Source organism: Gymnoscopelus braueri, assembly GCF_963280865.1.
Source record: "Gymnoscopelus braueri genome assembly, chromosome: 2".
Classification (NCBI taxonomy): domain Eukaryota; kingdom Metazoa; phylum Chordata; class Actinopteri; order Myctophiformes; family Myctophidae; genus Gymnoscopelus; species Gymnoscopelus braueri.
Genome location: NC_137604.1, coordinates 48,080,886 through 48,105,028, shown reverse-complemented (window position 1 = coordinate 48,105,028; position 24,143 = coordinate 48,080,886). Strand labels below are relative to the sequence as shown.

At 41.0% G+C, this 24,143-nt stretch overlaps 1 protein-coding gene across 1 annotated transcript; it reads left to right on the top strand.

The window, feature by feature from the left end:
• Positions 1-396: 396 nt before the first annotated feature.
• On the top strand, positions 397-17,479 carry card14 (caspase recruitment domain family, member 14). Its single transcript, XM_080445723.1, has 20 exons — positions 397-776; positions 2,856-2,993; positions 3,104-3,429; positions 3,898-4,056; positions 4,621-4,740; positions 5,559-5,684; positions 6,375-6,524; positions 7,141-7,293; positions 7,976-8,079; positions 8,947-8,996; positions 9,679-9,757; positions 9,884-10,100; positions 10,546-10,672; positions 12,295-12,535; positions 12,916-12,979; positions 13,143-13,263; positions 14,025-14,189; positions 14,827-14,945; positions 15,366-15,481; positions 16,366-17,479. The coding sequence occupies exons 1-20, from the start codon at positions 560-562 to the stop codon at positions 16,571-16,573; spliced, it is 3,000 nt and encodes a 999-aa protein (XP_080301849.1). The 5' UTR covers positions 397-559; the 3' UTR covers positions 16,574-17,479.
• The last annotated feature ends 6,664 nt before the right edge of the window (positions 17,480-24,143 follow it).

The window sequence follows — 24,143 nt, the reverse complement described above, 5'->3', positions numbered from 1 at the left end:
AGTCACATACAGAAGTGCGAAGTGGAGGTTTGTGCTGTCAGTGTCAGCAGACATTGATTTAGCCCTGAAACATGACTGTCATTGTGACAGACGAGCGTCATGTCATGTGAACCATGGCTACAGGCTAACATTGATTCAGCTTTTCCAAACAAATAAACAGCCCTACTTTTTTTGGGTGCGGACTGCGGAGGAGGATGTGGAAGTGAGAGAAAACACAGTCAGAAAGTGCATAATCACTGTAATTACACAGTGTGTTCATGTCTAATACTCCTGTTTGTTTAGTGACAGTCAATCACATTGTGTGTGTCGCAGCTGGGTGCACACAGCACTTGTATTTCAGGTTTTGCTGCAGGGCGTGGAGAGGGCTGCTGTAGTTTGATCACGTTCGTTCGTTCGGTCAGTCAGTCAGTCGGGAGTTTCTATGTCAGGGGTGATGTTCAGACAGGAGAGGAAAGCGCGCAGGTGAATTTGGGCATTTCCTCCGATTACGCAGGGTGCTGTAGCAGTTTCAACAGGATCATACATTCTGTGAGAGTCCAACACAACACACGCTCACAGAATGTCGGGGGAGTGTATTCCAGAGGGTCCTCCTGATCTGAAGGAGATGTCCGAGGAGGACTTGTGGCAGCTGATCAACGACAACCGGCACCGCATCTCGCTGAGCGTGCGGCCGTGCAGGCTGATGCCCTACCTGAGGCAGGCCAGGGTGCTGACCGAGGTGGACGAGGACGAGATCCTGTCCAGCCACAACCTCACCAACCGCACCATGAGAACCAGTAAGAATATGCATGAGCACACTATTAAAGCTGGTAATAAAAAGAAAACGGGTAGCCTTGTAGTAGAAATAAAATACAAAAAGTACTCATTTTTTGTTTGTTTGTTTTTTGTTAAAAACAAAAGGTTTTTTAGTTGCCAACTCCAGTCAGGAGAGAGACATTTTGTCATCTCTTTTTCTCATCACTTCCAATTTCAGTAGTCTATCCTGTAGGCTATCCTGTGTGAGTTATCTCTCCTGGTTGGTATGAAAATGCATTTTCAGTTTACTATAACAACAATGATTAGGCTATTATTATCGTAACACAGAGCTATATTTAACACTTATTTGAACATAAATAAATAAACTCTATCACTTGCACCACCTTTAAATGGAATACATTAAAACCAAATAAAAAGATTATAAACTGGAAATAAAAGCTTTAGGAAAACATTTACAATAGCCTGCAGGCTGCAGTCTGGCCCAAATATTCAAAATGTCCCAGTTTATTAACAGCATCCAGTTTCAAAAATCTTCTGAAGTTTAAATTCCACAAGTTATTCCAAGCTATTGAGTAGTAGTAGGCTATCTGAAAGCAGACTTTCACGGCTTAGTAAGTGACTGCATTGCTCAGGTATCCTATTGTAGGAATTTGATTTCCAAAGTAATAAATGGAGAAGCATGCTTGTAAATGTCATAATCAACAACTGAGAGGAGCAGTAGTGCCTCTTCAACATTCTTTCTATACAGGAGGACAATGGAATGGAAAACAAACTTTGTTTATGTAGTTGCCAAGTGTTGCCCTCAGTTTATCATCATTATTATCATTATTATTATACAAAATTATATGTATATTTATATTATATAAATATATTTTCAACATGATGGTTTATCATCAAGCCAAATGACAAGACATCTGTTCAGTCAGTGGGATTGACATCTAAAGCAAATGTGGATATTGCTAAAGATTCTAGCTCTGGATTAGAGCCTACATTTTGTTTTTTTGACAATAGCAGAATAGTGCAATACGGTGCCTTTAGCATATATTTAGGCTACATTACAATCACTTAACATCCCCCTATGTAAAGCATAGTCATGTAATACAATTGGATCCCTACACTATGACCTTTAATTCAGAAGAAAATGTGTATGTCACCACTCTTATGGCAAAATATGAGCAGTCTTCCAAAACAGGGATTTTGTCCAATACAACAGTCAAATTATAATACAATATATGTTATGCAATCTTTGATTAAGTGTGATATAGAATCCTCTGTTGTGATCCTAAACACTCTCTCTATTAGAAGAGGTGACTTAATTCAGTTGAATTAGTCATCTGTAAACAAGTGTGAGTTCAGAGAAGAAGATGACAACAGTGTTGCATGTGACACTACCATGTTGTCATCTTGTTCTCAGACATTTCCTAGTTTATTAGCCAAACACATACTTTATATACATTTTGCACGAACCGCATCAGTACGTGACCGGAAGATATGTGAGTCATGACAGACACAGAAGTAGTCAAGACAGGATATGAATAGGAGATGTGGCTACAAACTGTATGCGGAGCACACAGATATGTGATAAAATGAGACCCATATCTATATGATTACACAGATTAAGAGTGATTAAGTACAGTTATAAGAATATCATGATACTGGTATGTGGGTTAAGCCTCATGCATATTTCAACAGTTAGGGTAGGCTATATTTACATTTAGTGTAGTGTGTGAGTGTAGTGTAAAAGCATTTCAAAACCCAGCTAGCAGCCTCTATGCAGCCACTACTCAGCAGCAGTATGTTGCGTGTTGTTTTATGTATCACATGTGGACCACAGTGGAAACAAGCTTTGGCTTTTTTGTGTCTAATCCACGTTGGCGTTTTTGAATGGTGACACTGTTGTGATTTTAAAATGGCCAATAAAGTATTCTATACTATTCTATTCTATTTCTAAAGAATACTAGTCTGCTTGAAGATGATGATAGAGGGACAGTGTGTGCTTCTGCTTTGCCCACTTCTCTTACTGCTGTTGTTAACGTTCAGAGTGAATTCATTATGTAAGTCAAAGTATCTTTGTTAAACTTTGCACCTCTCTTTTTCAGGCTACATGCTGGACCTCCTTGGTACCCAGGGAAGGAATGGCGCTGTGGCCCTATTGGAGGGCCTGATGATCCACTACCCAACCATCTACACCCAGGTCACAGGACGTTCACCCAGCACAGAGCCCTCTCGATTCAGCGGTTGGTGGCTTAAAACCAATGCTACTGTACCCCAATTCTATTGACAATTGGTCTATAGGCCTACTGGATATGATTATTTTTTTTACTGTGTCTTGATACTGTACTTCCAGGCCTAATAAAATACTCCGAGCTGACAGAGTATCTGATCAGGGCAGTAACAGGGATGCAGAAGGAGCTCCAGGAGGCCCGCAACGAGGCTGGTCGACTCGGCGCACGCTCCGCCTCACTTGAGACTGAGCTCAGCCAGCTGGTGGAGCAGGAGAAGGAGTCCAGAGACCTCCAGTCTGACTATGAGCGCATGAGAAAACACCTGGCTGCCGCACACCGTGAAGTCACCAAGCTGAAAGATGAGAAGTGTGACGTGTATGTGCGCTACACAGCGGCCATCGAGGAGAAGTCTGCAGTGAACATCCGCAACCGTGACCTCAACCTGCAGGTGAGATTTCACGCTATTGCTCACTATGGCCTTGTCCCAAATGGAAGGCAGCATATGAGGGAAAGAAAGAAGGCATCAAGGTATTTCCCATTTAGAATTCTATGGAAAATTCACTATTTTATGGCTAATTTTGAAGGCAGCAAATGTTCATGTTCATGACAAGTCTCCATCACATTAATTTCCACTTACGTCCACCTAGAAACGCTGTAGTGGAAGGATAGTGGCTAATCACATCAGGCAGCGAGGTAGTTGCCTTCTGTTTGTGATACAGCCATGTAGGGCTTTGTTACAGGAATGATGGTGATATTGGTGGCAATAGCCATTTTGTTTCTGTGACAACTTAATGTCATGCAACTTATCATGTTTGGTTGTGTGACTGAGATATTAGATGTTTTCAGATGGACAAGACAGCTGTTTTTTTTTATCAGCTATGACAACTCTGCAGTGTTTGTTTTGTATTGGTGGCAGGTGTATCAGCTACAAACTGAGCTGCAAAAGGCCCAAACAGAAACTGACTTCCAGAAGCGACGCTCGCTCAGATGTGCCTCTCCTGCTGAGACGCAACAGTTACGGGAGGAAGTCAGCGCACTTCGTCGCCAGTTGCTGGAAGTTGAGAAATTCTCCCCGGTGAGAGAGAGAGAGGGGTGGGGTGGGGTGGGTTGGTTGTGGGAGTGTGGAGTGTAAAGCTAAATGTCTTCTCTTTCATTTATCCATTCAGGATTGGAAATTAAGACTATAAAGTAAACATGATCATATTCTTCTGGCCTTTTTCATTGCAAACGTTTTGGCCTAGATTCAATACCCATTGACACCAAACAAAAGAAATATATGCACTCACCACTTAAGGGACAGTGAAGGCGCGGTGAGTGTGGATATCTTCTTTCAACAGGAACAATGAATAGTTATCTCTGCCTGCATCTTCTTCAAAACGCTGTTTTTGCTACTACTCCTACAGATTCTGTCCAAAACTCAAACAAATAGCTACTCATTATCTATGGATGAACATGTATTTTTGATTTTTAATTCATAGGATTGGCTATAAGTGGCTTCCAAAGTGAATCAATTAATTGAGGGGCCTTTATACAAGGCAATAAAACAGCAAAACATAACTGCATTTACATAATTACAGTATATACAACAATTAGTGCATTATAAGACTGTGTTCCATCTCTTGTCTCTGTCTGTCCTCAGGCTCGTGAGGACATCCTGGCCCAGGACCTTGCTGAGGCTATGGATGGCCGGATGGAGCTCGCAGAGCAACTGAAGTGTTATAGGCAAGAGAACGAACAGCTGCTCAGAGAGAAAGAGGAGGTGTGTGTATTTCCACATCAGTTAGTATGAATCAAACACTCTAAAAGTCGTTCAGCCTTGTTGTTGTGTGTGTGTTACTATGCCCGCTACAGTGCAAGGTGTTGTAATCGCGTTGTAATCAGTCCTGTTTGTTAGCTAGATTACTTGAGAATGGATGGGTGGAGTGTCACGAAAGTTGGAAAAGATTATAACATTTTGCATCCAAAAGTCAATCAGAGAAAATAATCAGAGAATGGTTGCGCGGATTTTTATAAAATGTAGGGGTAATTATCAGTAGACTGCCTCAAAGAGATGTCACAATTGAGTCACAATTGAGAGACATACTGTAGTGTAGAACAAGAGTGCAGAGTCATTGGGTACAATACAGTACGTAGACTGGCGACTGAATTTCTCCCGCGGGATCAAAGGTCTATCTATTTACATTATACATTACCCAGTTTTATGGCAATACTCTGAATGCTTGTCGTTTTGATCTGTGACTTTGTGTGTGTGTGTGTGTGGGGGGGGGGGGGGGGGTGTACCCTGATGTTCTGCTCTTTGTGTTTGTTTATCCTTTTTCGTGTGTTTTTATCCGGGCTGTGTGCCGGGTTCACCTGAATTTCCATATGATAAGGTTTACCTCCACTTTGAAAAGATGTTGGTGCGTGCAGCGGTTGCATTATGCCTGATTTAGAATCACTCTTACACCGTTGCAGCATACCTTGAAATAGCCGATCTACTAGCTCACAACTGACACGTTGTGACCTTGTACATGTAGATCTTCTATTTTTGGTGCGTGACACAGGTGTGAAACTACATTTGTGTTTTGTTTTCTGTAGATCCTGGAGCAGAAGGAGTGTGTGAGTCTACAGGTGGAGCAGCTGACACTAGACTGTAACATGTACAAGCAGAAGAGTACTGTGATCCAGGCCCAGATGAGAGAGCTGCAAGCAGAGAGAGACTATGTGAGGAACTAATGACAACGTCAACGCTAGGGCTGTCACGATCATGAATCTTTAGTTAACGATTAATTGTTGTACGTATAATTGCGATTAACGATTTCATTGTGTTTTGTGCATTAGACATTGGAACATAATAAATCAAATCAAAATTACATTTCCATTTGCCTTTTAGGCTTTGTAAACATAAAATGCACAGGGCAGATATGGCAAATAACTTATACAAAGAAATAACTGACAATGGCGGTACCAATAATCAAAATAAATGATGCACTATGGCCAAAACAAGCCATATCCTTCATAATTTATTACATTCAAAATGAGACGTGGTGTGAGCTTGTAGATTGGTTATTTGCGCAATTTTTCAAAAGCAGATTTTTTTTCCAGATGAATGGAAACAAACGATTCTGAAGATTATGCAAAAACAATTGCGGTTATCTGAAATAATTGCAATCAGGCAATTATGTCACAGCCCTGGTCATCGACTCAGTTTGTGAACTTTATTTCAATCTGTTCATGCAAAAACATTGGTGGCCTGGTTTTCATTTCTGCGTGGGAATTGAGGGAAGTGACATTTTGTTGACCTCTCCCCGACCTCTCCTTCTTCTGAGTCATCTGTCGGCAGCGGATTACAGCATAGTCTTTTATCAGAGCACAGTTGAAATGTAAATGACAGCTGTGTTCCTGTGCGTCCAGGCGTACCTGTCCAGAGATGAAGCCCAGGCCCAGATAGCCCGGAGCCTGGCTGAGAAGGACACCTTGAGGGCTCAGCTGGTGGAGCTCCAGGAGAGAATATTCACCCTCCGATCCCAGGGGACCCGCAGGGAACGCAGAGATACCTCTGGGGTAATCCCCCCCCCCCCACACACACACACACTCACACAGACTGTAGTGCTGTACGGACCTCTTTTACATAATCTTAACCGATTCTTTACCGGAAGCAATGAAATCCAAGACCACCTGAATCAACCTGTCAGGGTTAATTTCTCAATAATGCCTCACTCTTCATTATCCCTGGACCTGTGTGTGTGTGTGTGTGTGTGTGTGTGTGTGTGTGTGTGTGTGTGTGTGTGTGTGTGTGTGTGTGTGTGTGTGTGTGTGTGTGTGTGTGTGTGTGTGTGTGTGTGTGTGTGTGTGTGTGTGTGTGTGTGTGAACACGGAGGTGAAGCACCGGTGAACGCTAATGTTGTTTTTATAGCAACTTAACAAACACACCCGTCGTAACTACCGTCGTTAATGTAGTGATGTGCACAATGATTTATGATTGTTGTCTGCTGTGTTTGACAAGTAAGCCAACATTATTGTATGTAACAATGTTCTGCCTTATATGCACTTTGTAACTGGCTGTTTTCCCATTATCTGACTGCACTGGCAGTGTTTCTGTCCTTTGTACAAGGCATTCTTGTACTTCTGTTTATGTGGACATGAATAAATATTTCAAATGTGTGCGTGCACGTGGTAGGGGAGACAGGTCAGCTGGGAGAGCCAGGGGTCCAGCAGTGACGGGAGACAGGTCAGCTGGGAGAGCCAGGGCTCCAGCAGTGAGGACTCGCCCTCTACGACAACTGCACCTCGACTCAGACTGCGCCGCAGTCTGGCTATCAACCCTGCGTCTGTAAGTTTCTACAACTAGAGGTTCGGGCCGCTACGCTTACAGTACGTCGCACTCCCGATCCGTATCATATATGGCCATAGCGGTCGGATATGTGGCTCTGGGCAACCAGATCTCTGTATCTGTCAGTCCTTGTCCCTTTTATGCCCATGTATTGAGATCGCTGATGTCATCAGTATATGCCCATGCCCCCTTTTGTGCCCATATATGGAGCTGACTGATTTGTTTGTGGCTGATGCCATGACGACACATAGAGGTTTGACAACACACTCCATATTTGGGCGTAGCTACATTGAGAACTCCTTATATGGTTATGGCTGTGTCAGAGTCATGTCAGAGGTCCGCCTGCCCTCCCATTAGCCAATATTAGTATAGAATTCAGAGGTGTGCGTGCTTGCGTGTGTGTGTTTGTGATTTTTTGTAGCCTATGTTTTTTCTAGTAAGGCACTTTAATTTGACAACATTCCATGTCCTTTTCTCTTTCTTGTTGTCATTTACTGTACACTAAAGTAGTGGGGTGTGTGTGTGTGTGTGTGTGTGTGTGTGTGTGTGTGTGTGTGTGTGTGTGTGTGTGTGTGTGTGTGTGTGTGTGTGTGTGTGTGTGTGTGTGTGTGTGTGTGTGTGTGTGTGTGTGCACACACGTGTGGGCGCGTGTGCGTGCGTGTGTGTGCGTGCATGTTTCCAGTGTGATGGACCAGAGAGAATCGATTCATTCCGTTCATACACTGCAGAGCCTCCATGTACAGAGTCGCTACGCAGACGAGAGGAAACACTATATGAAGATAGCAGGTGTGCATGTTTTTGTGCCTGCTTTCAGCAATTACTTAGGCAAGACAAGTCACGTTTATTTGTATAGCTCATTTCAACCTTTTCTCCCAAGACAAAATTTACAAAAAGTAATAGTTTTGTGAACCTGCCCCCAGGTTGGTCACCTGACTAGAGTGGTAGAGAAAGTCTCCAGAATCCGCTTGCATGTAGCTAGTGATTTGCTGGTGCTTTCCAGCCCTGGTCCAAAGTCTGAATGAGTGACGTAGAAGGAATTCATGAGATTCCTTTTGCTTAATGTTTTATGAAAAGCACATTGAATTGCCTTGTTGAAATGTGCTGTACAAATAAACTTGCCTTGCCTTGCCTTGCCATTGCATTTTAAGCAATTACCGATCTTTACTGAAAGAGTCAATAAAACGCAAGTGGAAAAGAGTGGGAAGAGTTTAATATCACATGCTTTTACACAGTTGATTCAAGGATAATAATATACAAAATTATGTGAAAATATGTATAATAATATTATTATAATGTATTTTAATATTATTCAATAATAGAAAAATAGGAAATAGGATAATAATAATTGGCTGCCCCCCCCCCCCCAGCAACATATTAAATGTATTTTGTTATATTTATAGATTTTACAAGGACTTTGTACAACCAGCTCAAGTTTTGTTTAGTGCCAAATAGAGGGACAGTGCATGCATGGGACATGCTCTGTCAGTTTCATGTTTCATGTTTACAGACTTGACAAAAGCACTGCAGTCATAGAGTTGATCTTACTCAAGGTCACTGAACCAGTCCAAGAGTTGCAGTGTCCAAGATAATGTTTGGAGAACGATGAACCAAGTGATAGAAAGAGAGAAACCAATGCTTTGTCTTCTCTTTCAGCTTGGAGATGACCGAATCTTTGTTGGATGACTTTGTTGTCCTCCCCGATGGTACGGTATAACTGAATTCTGTATCAATTAGTAATTGTCTAGGCATACAGAGTTGGAGACACTTCACGTTATAAGGTAGAAGTTTAAAACATGAGGAGAGGTACACTAAACATTGAGGATAGTGGTACAGTAGTCCTCCTGGAAGGCAGGGATAGAGCCTAGTTATATACAAAGATAAAAGAGGAACTTGCTTGCGTCACAGGACCAAGCTGCACCCTAAAGTGTGTTTAGGGCCTAAACAATAGATACCAGGCCTGTATAACAGTATATCACTGTTATGATTTATAACAGTATATCATAATTCTTCCATAATATACTTATGAAAGATTTATTCTACTATGTCAAAAATAATTATTTGTGTGTGTGTGTGTGTGTGTGTGTGTGTGTGTGTGTGTGTGTGTGTGTGTGTGTGTGTGTGTGTGTGTGTGTGTGTGTGTGTGTGTGTGTGTGTGTGTGTGTGTGTGTGTGTGTGTGTTGACTGTGTGTTGACTGTGGAAAACATCAGTGCACCTTCTAAAATAAATCTGAAACAATGTATTTATTTAGTCAACCACAGAGCCTGTGTCAAACATTGGATGTTTGCCTGGGATGTAGGGTAACACATTCACTTTTTTTGGTTTTGTTTTGCTGACGTTATATCCTCAATGCCAAGTCAATTAGCAGCCTTGCTTTTGTTTTGTAGAGAATTGCAAAGGATTACAAAGGGGAAAGGCTTACAAAGCATTACAAGGGACACCCTCTGCCAATGGCAGCACTAATAGGTGAGCCATTTTACTCACAATTATACTACTAAAAGTAACTGTCTGTTTTTCTGATAGGAATGTACAAGATTCATAGCTATGAGTAATTATGTCAAATAAATCCACCCTTATTCCTCTATTTTTCAGCTTGTGTAGAACATCTCCCCCTCCTTTCCTGGTGCGTTCCCGTCCCCGGGCCATCCGTGTCTCTGGCCGTGTCCTTACCATCTCCTTCCAAGCAGACACTCTGCTCAGTCAGCTGACGGTCGTCGGGGGCAACAAGACCGGTGTGTTTGTTCACCAGGTGATGGAGGGCACCGCTGCCCAAGGTGTTGGCATCAGAACCGGGGCACAGATAGTACAGGTGAGAGCAGTGGTTGAAAAAGTACTAAACATTTTCTCAAGTAAAAGTATCAATACTGCAATGTAACAATACTCTGTTACAAGTAAAAGTCCGGAATTAAAAATTGACTTGAGTAAAAGTACAAAAGTATTGGTATCAAAATGTACTTAAAGTACCACAAGTAGAAAGTACTCATTATTTAGAATGTCCCATTTTACAAGTTTACAAATGTATAAAATGCATAAAAAATATCCCTATTTTTGGCATGTCATTATAGGCGACATTGTTTAATTTAAAATGATTTTTTTTCATTGTTTTCAAATATTTTTTAAAGTAGTGAAAGTAGCTGATCTACAAGCTCACAACGCATCACAATGCGACACATTGTGAGCTTGTACTGTACATCATCAGTATGAGGATCATCAGTATGAGAGTCTATGAGAGTCATTGTACCATCGTGTTGCAGGTGAAATATGAGCAGAACCAGCAGGCTCTGAGCATGGTACTGGAGGACTCAACCTTAGAGGAGGCTCTGTGGGCTTTGGACCAGGTCCGGGGATTCTGTCACATTTCCTTGCGACCCAGCCAAGATGGTAGGTCCCAGGGTAAACGCTATATTTTTTGTTTTGTTTTGTTTTTCTCCTTTTTTTTGTTATCCAAAATGGTATGCCCCAATATAAAATATTTCTACAGCCTTGTAGTTAAAGATGATCCCACTACTATCAAGTTCTTAATTTCCAGATTTTATACTTCGCTATCCAAAATTATAATGTCTTGTAATGGACTGAATGTTCAGTGTAACCACACTTCACACATGCACAAACATATCCAGCCATGTCAAAGTCATAAGATAAGTCATAACATAGCACTGTGGTGATACAGCATATTTAGTAGGTCACCAAGCCACATTGTTCTTGACTGTGACAAGATAGTGTGACATAAATCAACCTCGTAAACTTTAGGGAAGTACCGAAGTAGAAACTGGTTCCACTAATGATGAAATATCATCTCCAATCATCTGACTTTCTCAGTGATGCTAAACAATAACACCAGTGGTGGAAAGTAACTAAGTACATTTACTTAAGTACTGTACTTAAGTATAATGTTGAGGTATTTGTACTTTACTTGAGTATTTCCAATTTCCACTACTTTTACTTCTACCCCACTACATCTCAGAGGCAAATATTGTACTTTTACTCCACTACAATTATTTGAAAACTTTAGTTAACTACTAGTTACCTTTTAGACTTTTTAGACTCGCAAAACACACTAACCACTTCAGCCCTATATGTATTTCGACCATTTGAAAGTAGACGATCTACAAGCTTGTAGATCGGCTATTTTCAAAAGATTTTTCATACAGTTTGAACTTGTGAAATGGGACATTATGCACAATGAGTACTTTTACTTTTGCACTTTAAGTATATTTTGATACCAATACTTTTGTACTTTTACTCAAGTAATTTTTTTATTCCAGACTTTCACTCGTAACAGAGTATTTCTACATTGCATAATTGATACTTTTACTTAAGTAAAACATGTGAGTACTTTTTCCACCACTGGTGATGCTAAACAATAACACCAAAGTTTGTATTTGAGCGTGACTCTAAAGTGAGGAAATGATCTTGATACCATAAATGCTGATGCCAATCACGCACTCTCAAAATAGTGTCCTCCAACTAAGACCACAAAATGCCAAGATGAGGTACAACAACAAGGAAGAACTGGAGTTCCTCAAGCATATCTCTCGGAATTCCAGGCATAATTAAGCCCACAATGAACCTGTAGCTATGTGGCTGGCACTGCATCAAATCAGATTCATTTTCTTTTCCATCTCCATTGTATTTCCTTGTATTTCCTTTACGTCACAGTTTTGTTTAACAACACAAAAGAAAGGACAACAATTCTGAAAAAGGGAAATCACAACAAACATCAAATACATAGCAACGCAAGTAAACAAGAAACTTACTCCACAATGTTAGCATACATTGTATTCTTGTATTCTAGTCTCCATGGGGTGACTAATAGATAGGAAAAAAAAGTTTTTTGGGGTGAACTATCCCTTTAAGCCGCCCTTCCTTGCTTGTAGTTTCTAAAGGCTAGCCACTAGAACAATGTACATTGTGTGTTACTCTTACTCCTATTACAACAAAGTAAGACATTCCACAATGTTCTATACTTTGTGTCCATTATCTTTATTCCATTTAATTCTCAGCCTATGAGAAGTTGCTGCAGCAGCTGCAGAGCACACACACAAACTCAGGAGACTCTTTCTACGTGCGTGTCAACATGGCCCTCCCTCCTGGCCCCGGTGGAGCCCTGGCCGTCTCCTGCAACGACATCCTGCATGTGACCAACACACAGCCCGCTGGCACCGAGGACTCCTGGCGTGCCAGCCACGTCTACCCCTGCCAACTGCTGGACCTCCAGAGCGGCACGGTGCCCAACTATTATAGGTGGGGTGGCTGAGGCTGGCATGGATGAGTCATTATGGAGTTGTGAGATGATAAGGTAACCTTGTCTGCATAATGAAGAGCAGGTGCTGTGAGTGGCAGGGTCATTAACTTTTAATTCAGGCCATTTTGGAAGATGTTCATCAAAACGTTATTGCGGAAATGTGTTTGGCCATAGAATAAAAAAAGAAATAGATAACCAAATTATTATATAAATATAAAAAACAATATTCTGAGCTAAGCGGAATTAAATTCTTATGGTACAAGTATGAAGGGCCATAAACATTTTGTTGAGGCAGTGATGAGGCATGAAACAGACAGTTTACATGCAATGTATAGGTCTGAGAAATACTGAATCTATTTCCCGATATCATTGTATACAGGGCACAGCGACTGCTGATCAGAGCAATCGAAGACATGAGCTTCCAATCAAAGATGGGTCAAAAAGTAAGAGTAATGTTTTGTTTTACCTTAGGATCCAGCCTGGTGATGATTTTGTTATCATTTGTTATTTCTGTTTTCAAAAGTGCTATAGAAATGTTTATCATGACTATTACTTTTTTCTCTCTCTCTCTCTCTCTCTCTCTCTCTCTCTCTCTCTGTGCATCAGATGGAACGTGTGTTGGCCCCAGAGAAGCAGAAGGCTGTGAGGATTGTCAGCACGGGGCGCCAGGGCAGGAACCCTCTGTGGATCAGTGTGGAGAACCGCAAGACAAAGAGTACAGAGCCAGGTGAATACAGTATACACACGCACACGCACACGCACACACGCGCGCACACACACACACACACACACACACACACACACACACACACACACACACACACACACACACACACACACACACACACACACACACACACACCTGTAATAATATGCACAAAAATCCAAATTAAAATCCAAATAAAAAACTCATCCAAAAATCAAGAGATGACCAAAAGCACCTAAATAATCAAAAGAAAGAAAATAATTATATGATGATAATGGGATGAAACACAAATACACAGTTTGAGGTTAGGGATTTTCATCCATGCAGTGCATGCATAAACACCTGCTATATTCTGTATGTTTTATGTCCATTGTCTCCCTCTCCTGACAGAGAAAGGTAATTGCAACAATGTCCGAACTACAATAAAGATGGTGGTGCCCAGTCTGGTGGGGACTCTATCTTTTCCCCGGTGTTTTTCCAGGTTAGGTTTAGGCGTAGTTTCTGTGAGGTTAAAAGTTAGGGTTTAGGTATATACACACGCCCACCTGGGCGAAACACCAAAGAAAGAGGGAATCCCCAATCTGGTGTGCCTTCTGCTTCAAATAATGTTATGTCCTATCTGACACCTGGGTCTAAATTAGGGAGAGCACCTCCAACCACTGCAGATGTGCTAGTTATATATTGTATTAACATACGCTACCATAAAATAAATTTGTATTCATTAAAATAATCCAATGATTCTAGCTTTAAAGTGCTCGATTTTCCTCGTTGTCCCCTTCTAGGTGATGCATCGGCACCCAGAGGATGTGTGACCCTCATGCCATACACCTTGGCCACCCCCCACTTCCCACCAGTCTGCAGACCCATTCTGCTGCTGCCCACCATCCTGGGACGCGTCCTGGACAAGAAGATGGCAGAGTGGCAGGGCTTCAAGCTCTGTGAGCCTGGTGAGGAAACTCTTTCTTGAGCCACCTTGTATCATTCTGTAATCACTAATCATATAATTATGATGAAGGTTGGATGAATGCCACACCGAAAAAAGCAGTCATTGTCATCTAAGTAGAATAGATGACAATGACTGGTTTGATATACTGTATGTACCGCATTGGGGAGGGTGGGGGGCTCAACGCAACTTCAATATAAATGCATGTCAGGATTGGGTCTCCAAAGCAGGGGCATCAACTTACTATAAAGATCTGTGAAATGGGGGTCTTTAACTATTTATTGCATTAAAATGAGATATTTTCTGTAAGAAAGCTAGGGCATTGAAGATATGGAATTTTAAAAAAGTACTTTATACCAGAAGGCACTGGTGTTAGTGATAGTGAAAATGGGAGCATTCATATTCTGGGCATTAAAAAAACAATGTATTGTAACCAATCATGAAGGCTTATATTACAGCTGATTCCAAGATGATGATGATGATGATGATGTTGTTGTTGTTGATGAGCATAATGATGTTTAATTCATGTGTTTTCCTGAACCTACCATACAATAAATATTCCAGAAATTCTATATATCTTACTAATGCATATTCTTCTCCTCACCCAATTCTACCCTTTTCTGTTGTGTTTTGTTCTACAGAGGTGCTAACCCCCACTGAGCATGCTGCCAGGCTGCAGAGGTCTGAGGTTCTAGAAGAGTGTGAACAGGATGGGAACCAAAGCTACACTCTGCAGAGTGTCGAGAAAGTCATGAAGCAGGTTAGCCTTTGCAGCAACCATCAAACATAGCATATCACAGCATTAAGAGTAGCTAGTGGAAGAGGCGCTCTCATTTTACTTTTGGTGACGGCCTCAAACTTGGCATGTGTGTCCCACATGACCCGGTGGTGTGTCAACGTATCCGAGAACCGAAAAAACACAAATATCTGTGTGTGTCTGACCACGGGTCTATGGAGGACGCACCGATTCTGCAGAGGACGCACGGGATCTCTGGGTGTTTGGGAAGAGTGTATGTGTCGGCTTCCCTGATTGGCCAACCCACAGGGCGCCGGTCTTGTATTAATAATGTATGTGGTCTTGAAAATAAAGTCATACGGCCTAGCCCTAGGAAATTACAGTGGTCCTTGATTAAAATGTATGTCATAAATATGCCTTCTGTTTGTCTGGTTTGTATCACAGGGCATTCACTGTGTGCTGCCACTGGGACTTGACTGTGTGCGTCGGCTGCACAGGGCTGAGATATTCCCTATCATCGTCTTCATCGCGCAGACTGCACGGAGTGCACGTAAACTCAGGTAACATCTCTGGGTCCACGCAGGATCACCTAGGGCCGGGCAGATAACAAAAAAATTATAGAACCAATAACCGACTTAATCTTGCTCATGTAGATGAATCAAATAATTATAAGAAGCAGTTTTTTGGTATATTTATTTATTATATATCCACAAATCGACTAAATCGATTAGTCTTATTAACAACTTAACCCTGGGTTATACTTTGTTGTACAATGGTGGCATACAAAAATAGCAAAAATAGCTGATCTACAAGCTCACAACGACGCGTTGTGAGTGTGTGTAGATCTGCTATTTCATTCATTAATCATAATCGAGGGAATTTTGTCATATTGGCCAACCCTAGGATGACCTCTCCCCCTGTCAGTGATACTGTTTAATGCAACATGTTTCACTTCAATCCTCTGGTTCCTAAATGTCAGAAATCAAGCTCAAAATCCTACATTTGCTTCACATGTTCATCCCTCTAAAGATGGCTGAATTATTTGGGGCGTTTCTGTATTGCACCGATGTCCTTTAGGGGGTTCCAGGTGGTCCCCAGCTAAATGATGGAGAGTTGGTAACCAAATGGACCCTTATAGATCTTTAACTTATTATTGTCTAAATTATTGTCAAACATCTGCATTACTTGATTAAAGAATTGTTATTTTGATCAAGGTACTGTGCGGCATTCAGTCAATTGTTATTTTGATCAAGGCTGTTATCTCTCCACATCAATACAGCATGGAATTGTGGACAAAATCGTATCCAACGACAAAGTATTCCGTCTTGCTTGGGTCTGAGAGGCTAAATCTCATCAAATGGTGGTCCGTGGCTCAAATGCCGAATAAACAATGCGCCTTGATATGAAAAGGGTTGAAAAACACCTAAACTATATTCCATTCCAGGTCAAAGCTGCATCGCCACGGCAGGTCGGAGGAGCAGCTGTTGGCGTGTTCCCAGAGCGAGGAGCCCCTCCTGGACAAGCTGCCCTGCCTGTACCGCCATGTGGCACCGGACTCCTGGTGTGACACCACCGCCCTCATGACCAGCCTACGCACCATGATCTGGGAGGAGCAGAAGAAGATTGTCTGGGTGGAGCCTGACCTCTGGTGAAAAGGGAGGGTGCAGTGGAATAGAATAGACTAGGTTTGTGATGATAGAATATGATTTATATGTGAAAGGGCCTGCCCGTGAAGAAAGGAATAATAATTTTATATGAGGATATGCAGGAATAGAATAGAAAAGAGTACATTGATCTTTTTTATTTGACAAAACGTGCATACCTGTATATACCTGGATAAAAGACCAAAAAGCTGGACAGATTATTTCCATTGACTGTGTTTACATGGTCACTAATATTCCACTAATAATCAGAATGACGGCTCAACCAGAATAAAAATCCCTCTTGTAAACACGTCAATTGGAAGAGAATATTCCGATCCGGTCTGATCGGAAGGAATTTCCATCATTGTGAAAGGGGTTACTGTACCTAACCGGTAAATCAGGAATAGCACAGAATATAGTAGGATAAATACAAAAACATAGAAATAGAATGCATTTTATAAATGGCACTTTTGTACTAACACAATGTTAAGGATAGATGTAAGTTTTACAATAGATGTTTTTTTTTCTAAACATACCTGTATGTATCTATGATACTGATGAATAAGTATGAAAGACAGATTTCCCTAAACTCTTAGTGATGTATCATTTTCAACGTGTCCACTAGTACAGTACTGGACAACATAAACCAGGTGGTTTCCAAATTGAAAATGTTAGTTACAACACATTTGAGTGTTTTCTTTTCAGAAACGTATGTTTTAGACATTATGGGGTGTTGGGCTTAAATGAAATGTATAGAAAATGTATTATGGAGACATATTATATATGTCAGAGCTTTGCCTGAAGTTATCAAGCTATACCCACATCACTGAATATCTATTACGCTTGTGTTTCCACTATAAAGGACGTTTTATTTAGTTGTGATTGCTACCTATGTAGAAATCTTGTTTTGGTGTTGCTCAGCACTTGAGACTTGCTTAAATGTTATGATAGTTCAATGTGCCTATGTAAATGGTCATTCCAACGATGATATATCAAAATGTTACACCCTCCCTGACAAAATGTGTGTAGAACTTTGGAGTGATTCACCTTATGCAGACTCTGAGATACATTTGACAAGTAGACATTATTTGAGTTATGTCTCCTAATTGCAAATAAAAAAGCAAATCCTCCCTTTATATTGACCATGGCTTCCTTTTGTGTTATTAAACTCTCATATCTCCACTTTATAAGCAATGTTGTGCCTCATATAGCATTAAATCATTAGCCAACAAAGTAGTCTACCTGCACACCACTATCGAGTAGGTATTTGTCCATTTTATAGCCTATCTATTTGTCTATCTACTTTATCTATTGGGGGGGGGGATTACAAGATATCTCAGGTGGAGTCCATTAGGACAGTGGTTCTCAACCTTTTCAGGCTGTGACCCCCAAAATAATCATATTTGAACTGGGGACCCCCCCCCACCCTGATATGCACTTGGAATGTAAAGTTGAGTCATTCAATTTAGTTTGACTCGGTTCCACAGATAAATATAGCCGATCTACTAGCTCACAACGCCTCGCAACACAATGTTTGCCTATTTTTGGGCGGTGAAACCGCCCCTATATGTGAGGTTTGGATATTTGCACCCCCCAATCCTGCGCTGTGATTGGCCACCAGTGTACCCCCCTAACCCTGCACCGTGATTGGCCAATAACAGTCTATTCAGGACTGTGATTGGCTAGTGAAACATGACACATGTGCATAGCCCTATAAATAGGACTATGCACTTAAAAAAAACACATTTATGTTTTTTTTTAAGTGATTAGCTAGCAAGACACCGCCCACTTCACACTGGGTGTGATTTTTGGGCGGTGAAACCGCCCCTATATGTGAGGTTTGGATATTTGCACACCAAATCCTGCGCTGTGATTGGCCACAAATGTACCCCCTAACCCTGCACCGTGATTGGCCAATCACAGTCTATTCAGGACTGTGATTGGCTAGGGAAACATGACACATGTGCATAGCCCTATATAAGAAACCATAACTTTAAAAAAAGTGTGTTTTTTTTAAGTTATGGTTTCTTCCATCACTTCTTCCATCACTTCTTCCATCACTTCTTCCATCACTGTGATGACCACTGTGACCACACCGCCCACTTCACACTGGGTGTGATTTTTTATATTATTTGACAATTAGGCCAATGTTTGACCAGCTTTTATTGTATAGTTTGTTGATTACTTTTGATGCAGTAATATTCTTTGTATTTTCTTTCTTTTCTTTCTTCATTTTTTTTAAGGTATTAAAAAGGCCTTAAATTGTCACAAAAGGCCTTAAACTGTCATCTGCGGACCCCCCTGCGGGTCCCGACCCACAAGTTGGAAACCACTGAATTAGGAAAGAAAACGGCGCATGCGCACTGTCTTCTCAACAGGGAGGGAAGAAGAAGTTTGAAGGCCAAAGAAAGCCCAACTATCCATATAATAAATTAAATTATCAGCAATACTTTATCCAACTTGAACATAAACCTTTGGCTTTCGTAAGAAGCACAAGAGGTAAGAACAACTTGATGAAGCCAGTCTTAATTTACCTTTATAAAATAACTGTGAAACTCGAAAACATGACCAAAAAAACACCAACCAACCTTACATGTTTGGTCGTGGTTTTGAGTGTGAAACTCGTTCAAGTGTAAACGTTCCTTGTGGACTTTTGAAAATGTTTTGCAGAAGGCCAAAGTAGGCTAATGTAGCTATTCATTCGCAGCAGGATAACAACAACGGCATTATTTTTGCCCAATTTATAATTAGCCTATTAGCCTCCACAGTGGAGGCCCTCCACGGTGCATGCAATGACAACAATATCTGTGTACAGTAGGCTACATGTTCAAATACAGGCCTCTACGGCCTAGGGTCTATTTAAATATGTAGGTTAAAGTAGGCCTACTGTAGTAGCCTATACTTTGGCAAATGTATGTATTTTATTAGACTTTATATTTGGTTTAATATAAATATTATATAACTTAAGCATAAGGCTTAATTTTTTTAAATTGAGTGTAGGTGGGGCTGCAATAAAAGACTCGCTGTGACAGTCAGTGGCCACATGAGGGAGCCAAAGAGAAAGTAATGTTAATGTGAGGGAGTGGTTGGAGAAACAAACATGGTTCCTGTGTGGAGGGTGTGGGAAGAACAGAAAAACATCTTGGCAAAAACGGCTCTTTAATTCCTCTCCATGGTGAGAAACAACCACCAGCACTATATTTTAATTCAACTAGTATCTTAAGTCCCTTTATCGTGGTGTTTCGTCCAGTCATGATTTCAGTGCCTCTTTCTTTCTTACTGTGCGGCATTCAGACAAAACAAGGATAAATCAATGCTCTTCTATTTGCTCTGGTGGTGATTATTGACTTGATCTGAGAGGTTCTTTTTTTTTTAAGACTTCCACTGAATCAATTTCCTTCCCCTGGAAGACATGTTTGGCTTCGTCAGGGAGCCAAAAACCCCTTCCAGTTGCTGGGAAACCACTCCAGTGATTTGTGTCTTGTCAAAGTGCATTATAGACAGTCTCTGCGACATCGCTGTACTCAGTGAGCACAGCCAAGGCTGAAGGCTGGGGGGAAAGAGAGCTCAGCGCGTAGCCAAACCCAGACGGGGGTGTGTGGGGGGGGGGGGGGGTTAGGGGCATGTACATCACTAGCCCGTAGCCCCCCACCCACTTCTGTCAGACATACACTACTGTCTATAGTAGACAGTTTGAGAACCACTGGTATATAGACTCTATACCAGTGGTTCTCAAACTGTTTCATTTCAAGGACCCCCAAGTTAACACTTATTTGCCCGCGGACCCCCATTTGAAAATGTATGCCAGGGACCCCCATAAAAGAAGATCTTTATGGCTCTAGCAGTGATTCTCAACCATTTTAATTTCAAGGACCCCCAGTTTGACATGCGTTAGGCTACGCCGGACATTTGATGGCATTTCTATCTCTGGGACCCCAATTTATATTGTAAAATCAATGTTATTTTAACGCTGAGAGTGTGCAAAATGGTTCCATTTGTACACTCTCAGAGTAACAGACCCATAAGGGTCCATTTGGTTCCTAACTATCCATCATTTAGCTGGGGACCCCCTCCATCATTTAGCTGGGGACCCCCTGGAACTCCCTCGAGGACCCCTGAGGGTCCCTGGACCCCACTTTGAAAACCGATGGTCTATACAGCTGTATGATAGGTCTAGATAAGCTACATGCTTTGATTTCTCTCTCTACATTTGAGTTTTAACTGGCTTGGGTTTCAGCGTTATTGAGATTAAAGGAATACACTTGGCAGCCAATCTATTGCGTTTGATGATTAATTGATAGAGTTTGGATGTCAGAGCAGCATACCTGTCAGTTTCAATCGCTTGATGTGCATGTGTGCACATCTGTGTGTCTCTATCTGTATGTTCTTGTCTCTGTTGGTGTATGTGATTTACATAACCATAATAGTAATGCATGTATACCACCATCTCTCATATGTCATTGCAGACACAATTTTCTTTCTATTTTTTGCTAGATAACTAATTTCTTTGTGTGTAATAATGATATACTTGCTTAATTATAAACAACAGGACTCTCATGTGCTCTGCTGTGTTGGCCTATTTATTTTTCATTCAATTGTAAACAATACCAGTGCTCTAACATTGAGAATTAATCACATTTTGTTGTGCTGAAGGGAATTCTTCATAAGAACTATGATGCACATGGATACAGCATGTTTTAATTTGCATAATTCGATTTTTATCTCTTGATATAAAAATGCAGCTGACGATCAACATGTTGATGCTATGACAGAACATTTTGTGCTACACTGCGAGATATCTAGTGTTCGTTTCAAATTTGTAAATCAATTTGTTGGCCATGGATACTAAAACTCAAACAGCTCTCTCTTGAAAATGTTGTGCAGACAGACCGACCGACTGACAGTGGCTTATAACTGTGGTTGCAGCTGACATTTTGATTTAAAAAAATCCTCAACAATTGACCTGTAGTAAAGGGGTTCCACTGAGTCCAATACATTGACACAATATTATGTACACTAACTATTAGTATCCCGAGGTGCTGTTCTATTTTGTTTTTGCACATACAATATCCCAAGCTTTAGCATTATGTGGCTTGGGGGGGATATAGCCTACTATATGTATCTATAGATCATAATCATTTACACATCCATTTGGTCAATTGTTACACTGTATAATATCGCAAATTTCCCCTTATTCTACCTCCTTTCTCTCTTTTGTTTACACACACACACACACACACACACACACACACACACACACACACACACACACACACACACACACACACACACACACAACCTCCAACTTGGTACACAGTAAAATCCTCAGTTTTCATTTAACTCTAAAAGTAAAATTTAAACTAAATGTAACCTAATTTGGTTACATTGTACACTCAGAGTTAAATGAAGACTGAGGATTTGACAGTGTAATCAATGTATTTACTGTATACATTCTCTCTGTCTCTCTGTTCCCACCCGTCCGTCCATATGTCTGTCTATCTGTCTGTCTCTTTCAAAGCTCTGACCCACTGATGACCTCACACACACACACACACACACACACACACACACACACACACACACACACACACACACACACACACACACACACACACACACACACACACACACACACACACACACACACACACAGAGAGAGAGAGCTCACCTTGAGAGCGTTTCCCCGTTGTACCAGCATGGATTAAGCCCACATGGGAATTCTGCTCTGTCAACACTTTCATTTTACGCAGCCGCACTACCGACAAATAATCCTGTAGCTTTTATGGATGTTTACTGTTTGAAGCCCTGGGGTAAAACACCTTTAAAGCACAGCGGAGCTCATTACATAAACATCTTCAGATCTCATCTCCTAATATGTCGCTCCACATGTTGGGTAGTGTGTGTGTGTGTGATCTTTAAAGGTCAAGTTAATAAAAGTCTGAACATGACAATACTAGCGCTGACGGTGTTACTTCTTAATCCTTTTTCTATTGTACAGCAATGGCATTAGAATGTCTCTATTCCTGTACCTCAGTGGTTCTGAAACGTTTTAGCCTCGAGACCCAAAAGAGAAATTTTATGTCTGCCCAGGACCCAAACTAGTGAAAATAGCAGATCTAGATGCGACACGTTGTGAGCTTGTAGATCGGCTATTTTCACTACTACTTAAACACTTGTTTTCTGATTTATGGGATTTCTTAGATTTCTTTTTATTAATAAAACAAGTATTGAATTTGTTTTTAATTCATGAAACATTTATTATTATTATTTTGTTTTATATTTTGAAATAATTAAATCAATGTAGGAAACAAAAAAATAAGAGATATTTATTCGTGACCCATAAAAATGTGTCCGAGACTCACTGTTTGAGAAACAGTGCTCTACCTTCATCTCTATCTCTCTCACGCATGTGCGTGCAAAAACACACACACACACACACACACACACACACACCTTGCCCTGTTTTTTTTCTCACCCTGCCTCCCCTCTTTTTCTCACCCTTTTGTCCCAGTCTCTTTCCCTTCCATTCTCCTGCTCATCTGGATGGCTCAGTCAGTGCTGAAACAGGCTGTGTGAAGAGCCATTGTGTCAGGAGGTCAGAGGGTGTCAGCGAGGGACAATGCCAGGGTTCAGACGCACTGTGAGGACGGCTGGACGGCCTGGCAGCACCACACAGAACCACACAGAACCACACAGAACCACACAGAACCAGAGCAGTGGTGGAAGTGAAAGTATGAATATACCACAATGTAGAAATAACTGTTAACCCATTTAGACCTGAGACCGATTCTACAAATGTCTTCTAAATCAAAAAATTCTGAAAAACTATTGTTGCCATATCAGTGGTGCTCAAGCTTTTTCATGCAAGAACCCCCCCAAAATATATTTGGTCAAAAGCAAAGATTTTAGTCAAAAATATTCCCTTTAAAAAATATGTATATTCAAAGATTTTTCAAAAATAGCAGAGCTACAAGTTCTACAAGAGCTTGTACATCTTGCTACTTTTGAATAGCCAAAGTATAAAATATGGATAAAGTGGTTACACATGATGCGTTCCCGGTTTGAATGGGTTAACAATTTGTTGCTGACTTATCTCCATATTCTAACTTGTTCTTTTTTCCCCCGTAAATGAATGCCCTACTTGATCATACTGCAGCGTCCCACAAAAGCATCAAAAGTAGCAGATCTGCAAGCTCGAAACGCTTCGCGAAGCGAGGCGTTTTGAGCTTGTAGATCTGTTACCTTTGCTGTTTTTGAATTTTGAATCCTGAAAAGTAACGGTTTTGGACACCCGACGGAGGCAAATTAATAGATTGAATACTGTTAATTCAGATGAATCGCTTGAGCTCTATTCAAACTTTTTCAAAAATAGACGATCTACCAGCTCACTACGTGTCACATCGACATCGCGACAAGCTGTGAGCTGGTAGATCAGCGATTTGTTTTTAGATCTTTGAATATATATATTTTTTTTAAGATTTCGGCTACAATTAGATGCCCAAAATAGAGAGGCCAGAGTGAATTAAATTGTCGTTATACTTCCACTGAAGTTGTCCACCAACACCATGTCAGTTTTGAA

Bases quoted from the DNA above. Each gene is read 5' to 3' on its own strand.
- card14 (XM_080445723.1), top strand. From the start codon at position 560: ATGTCGGGGGAGTGTATTCCAGAGGGTCCTCCTGATCTGAAGGAGATG. The intron at 7,294-7,975 runs GTAAGTTTCTAC...GCATGTTTCCAG, and splicing joins TGGCTATCAACCCTGCGTCT to TGTGATGGACCAGAGAGAAT. The intron at 13,264-14,024 runs GTGAATACAGTA...GTCCCCTTCTAG, and splicing joins GACAAAGAGTACAGAGCCAG to GTGATGCATCGGCACCCAGA.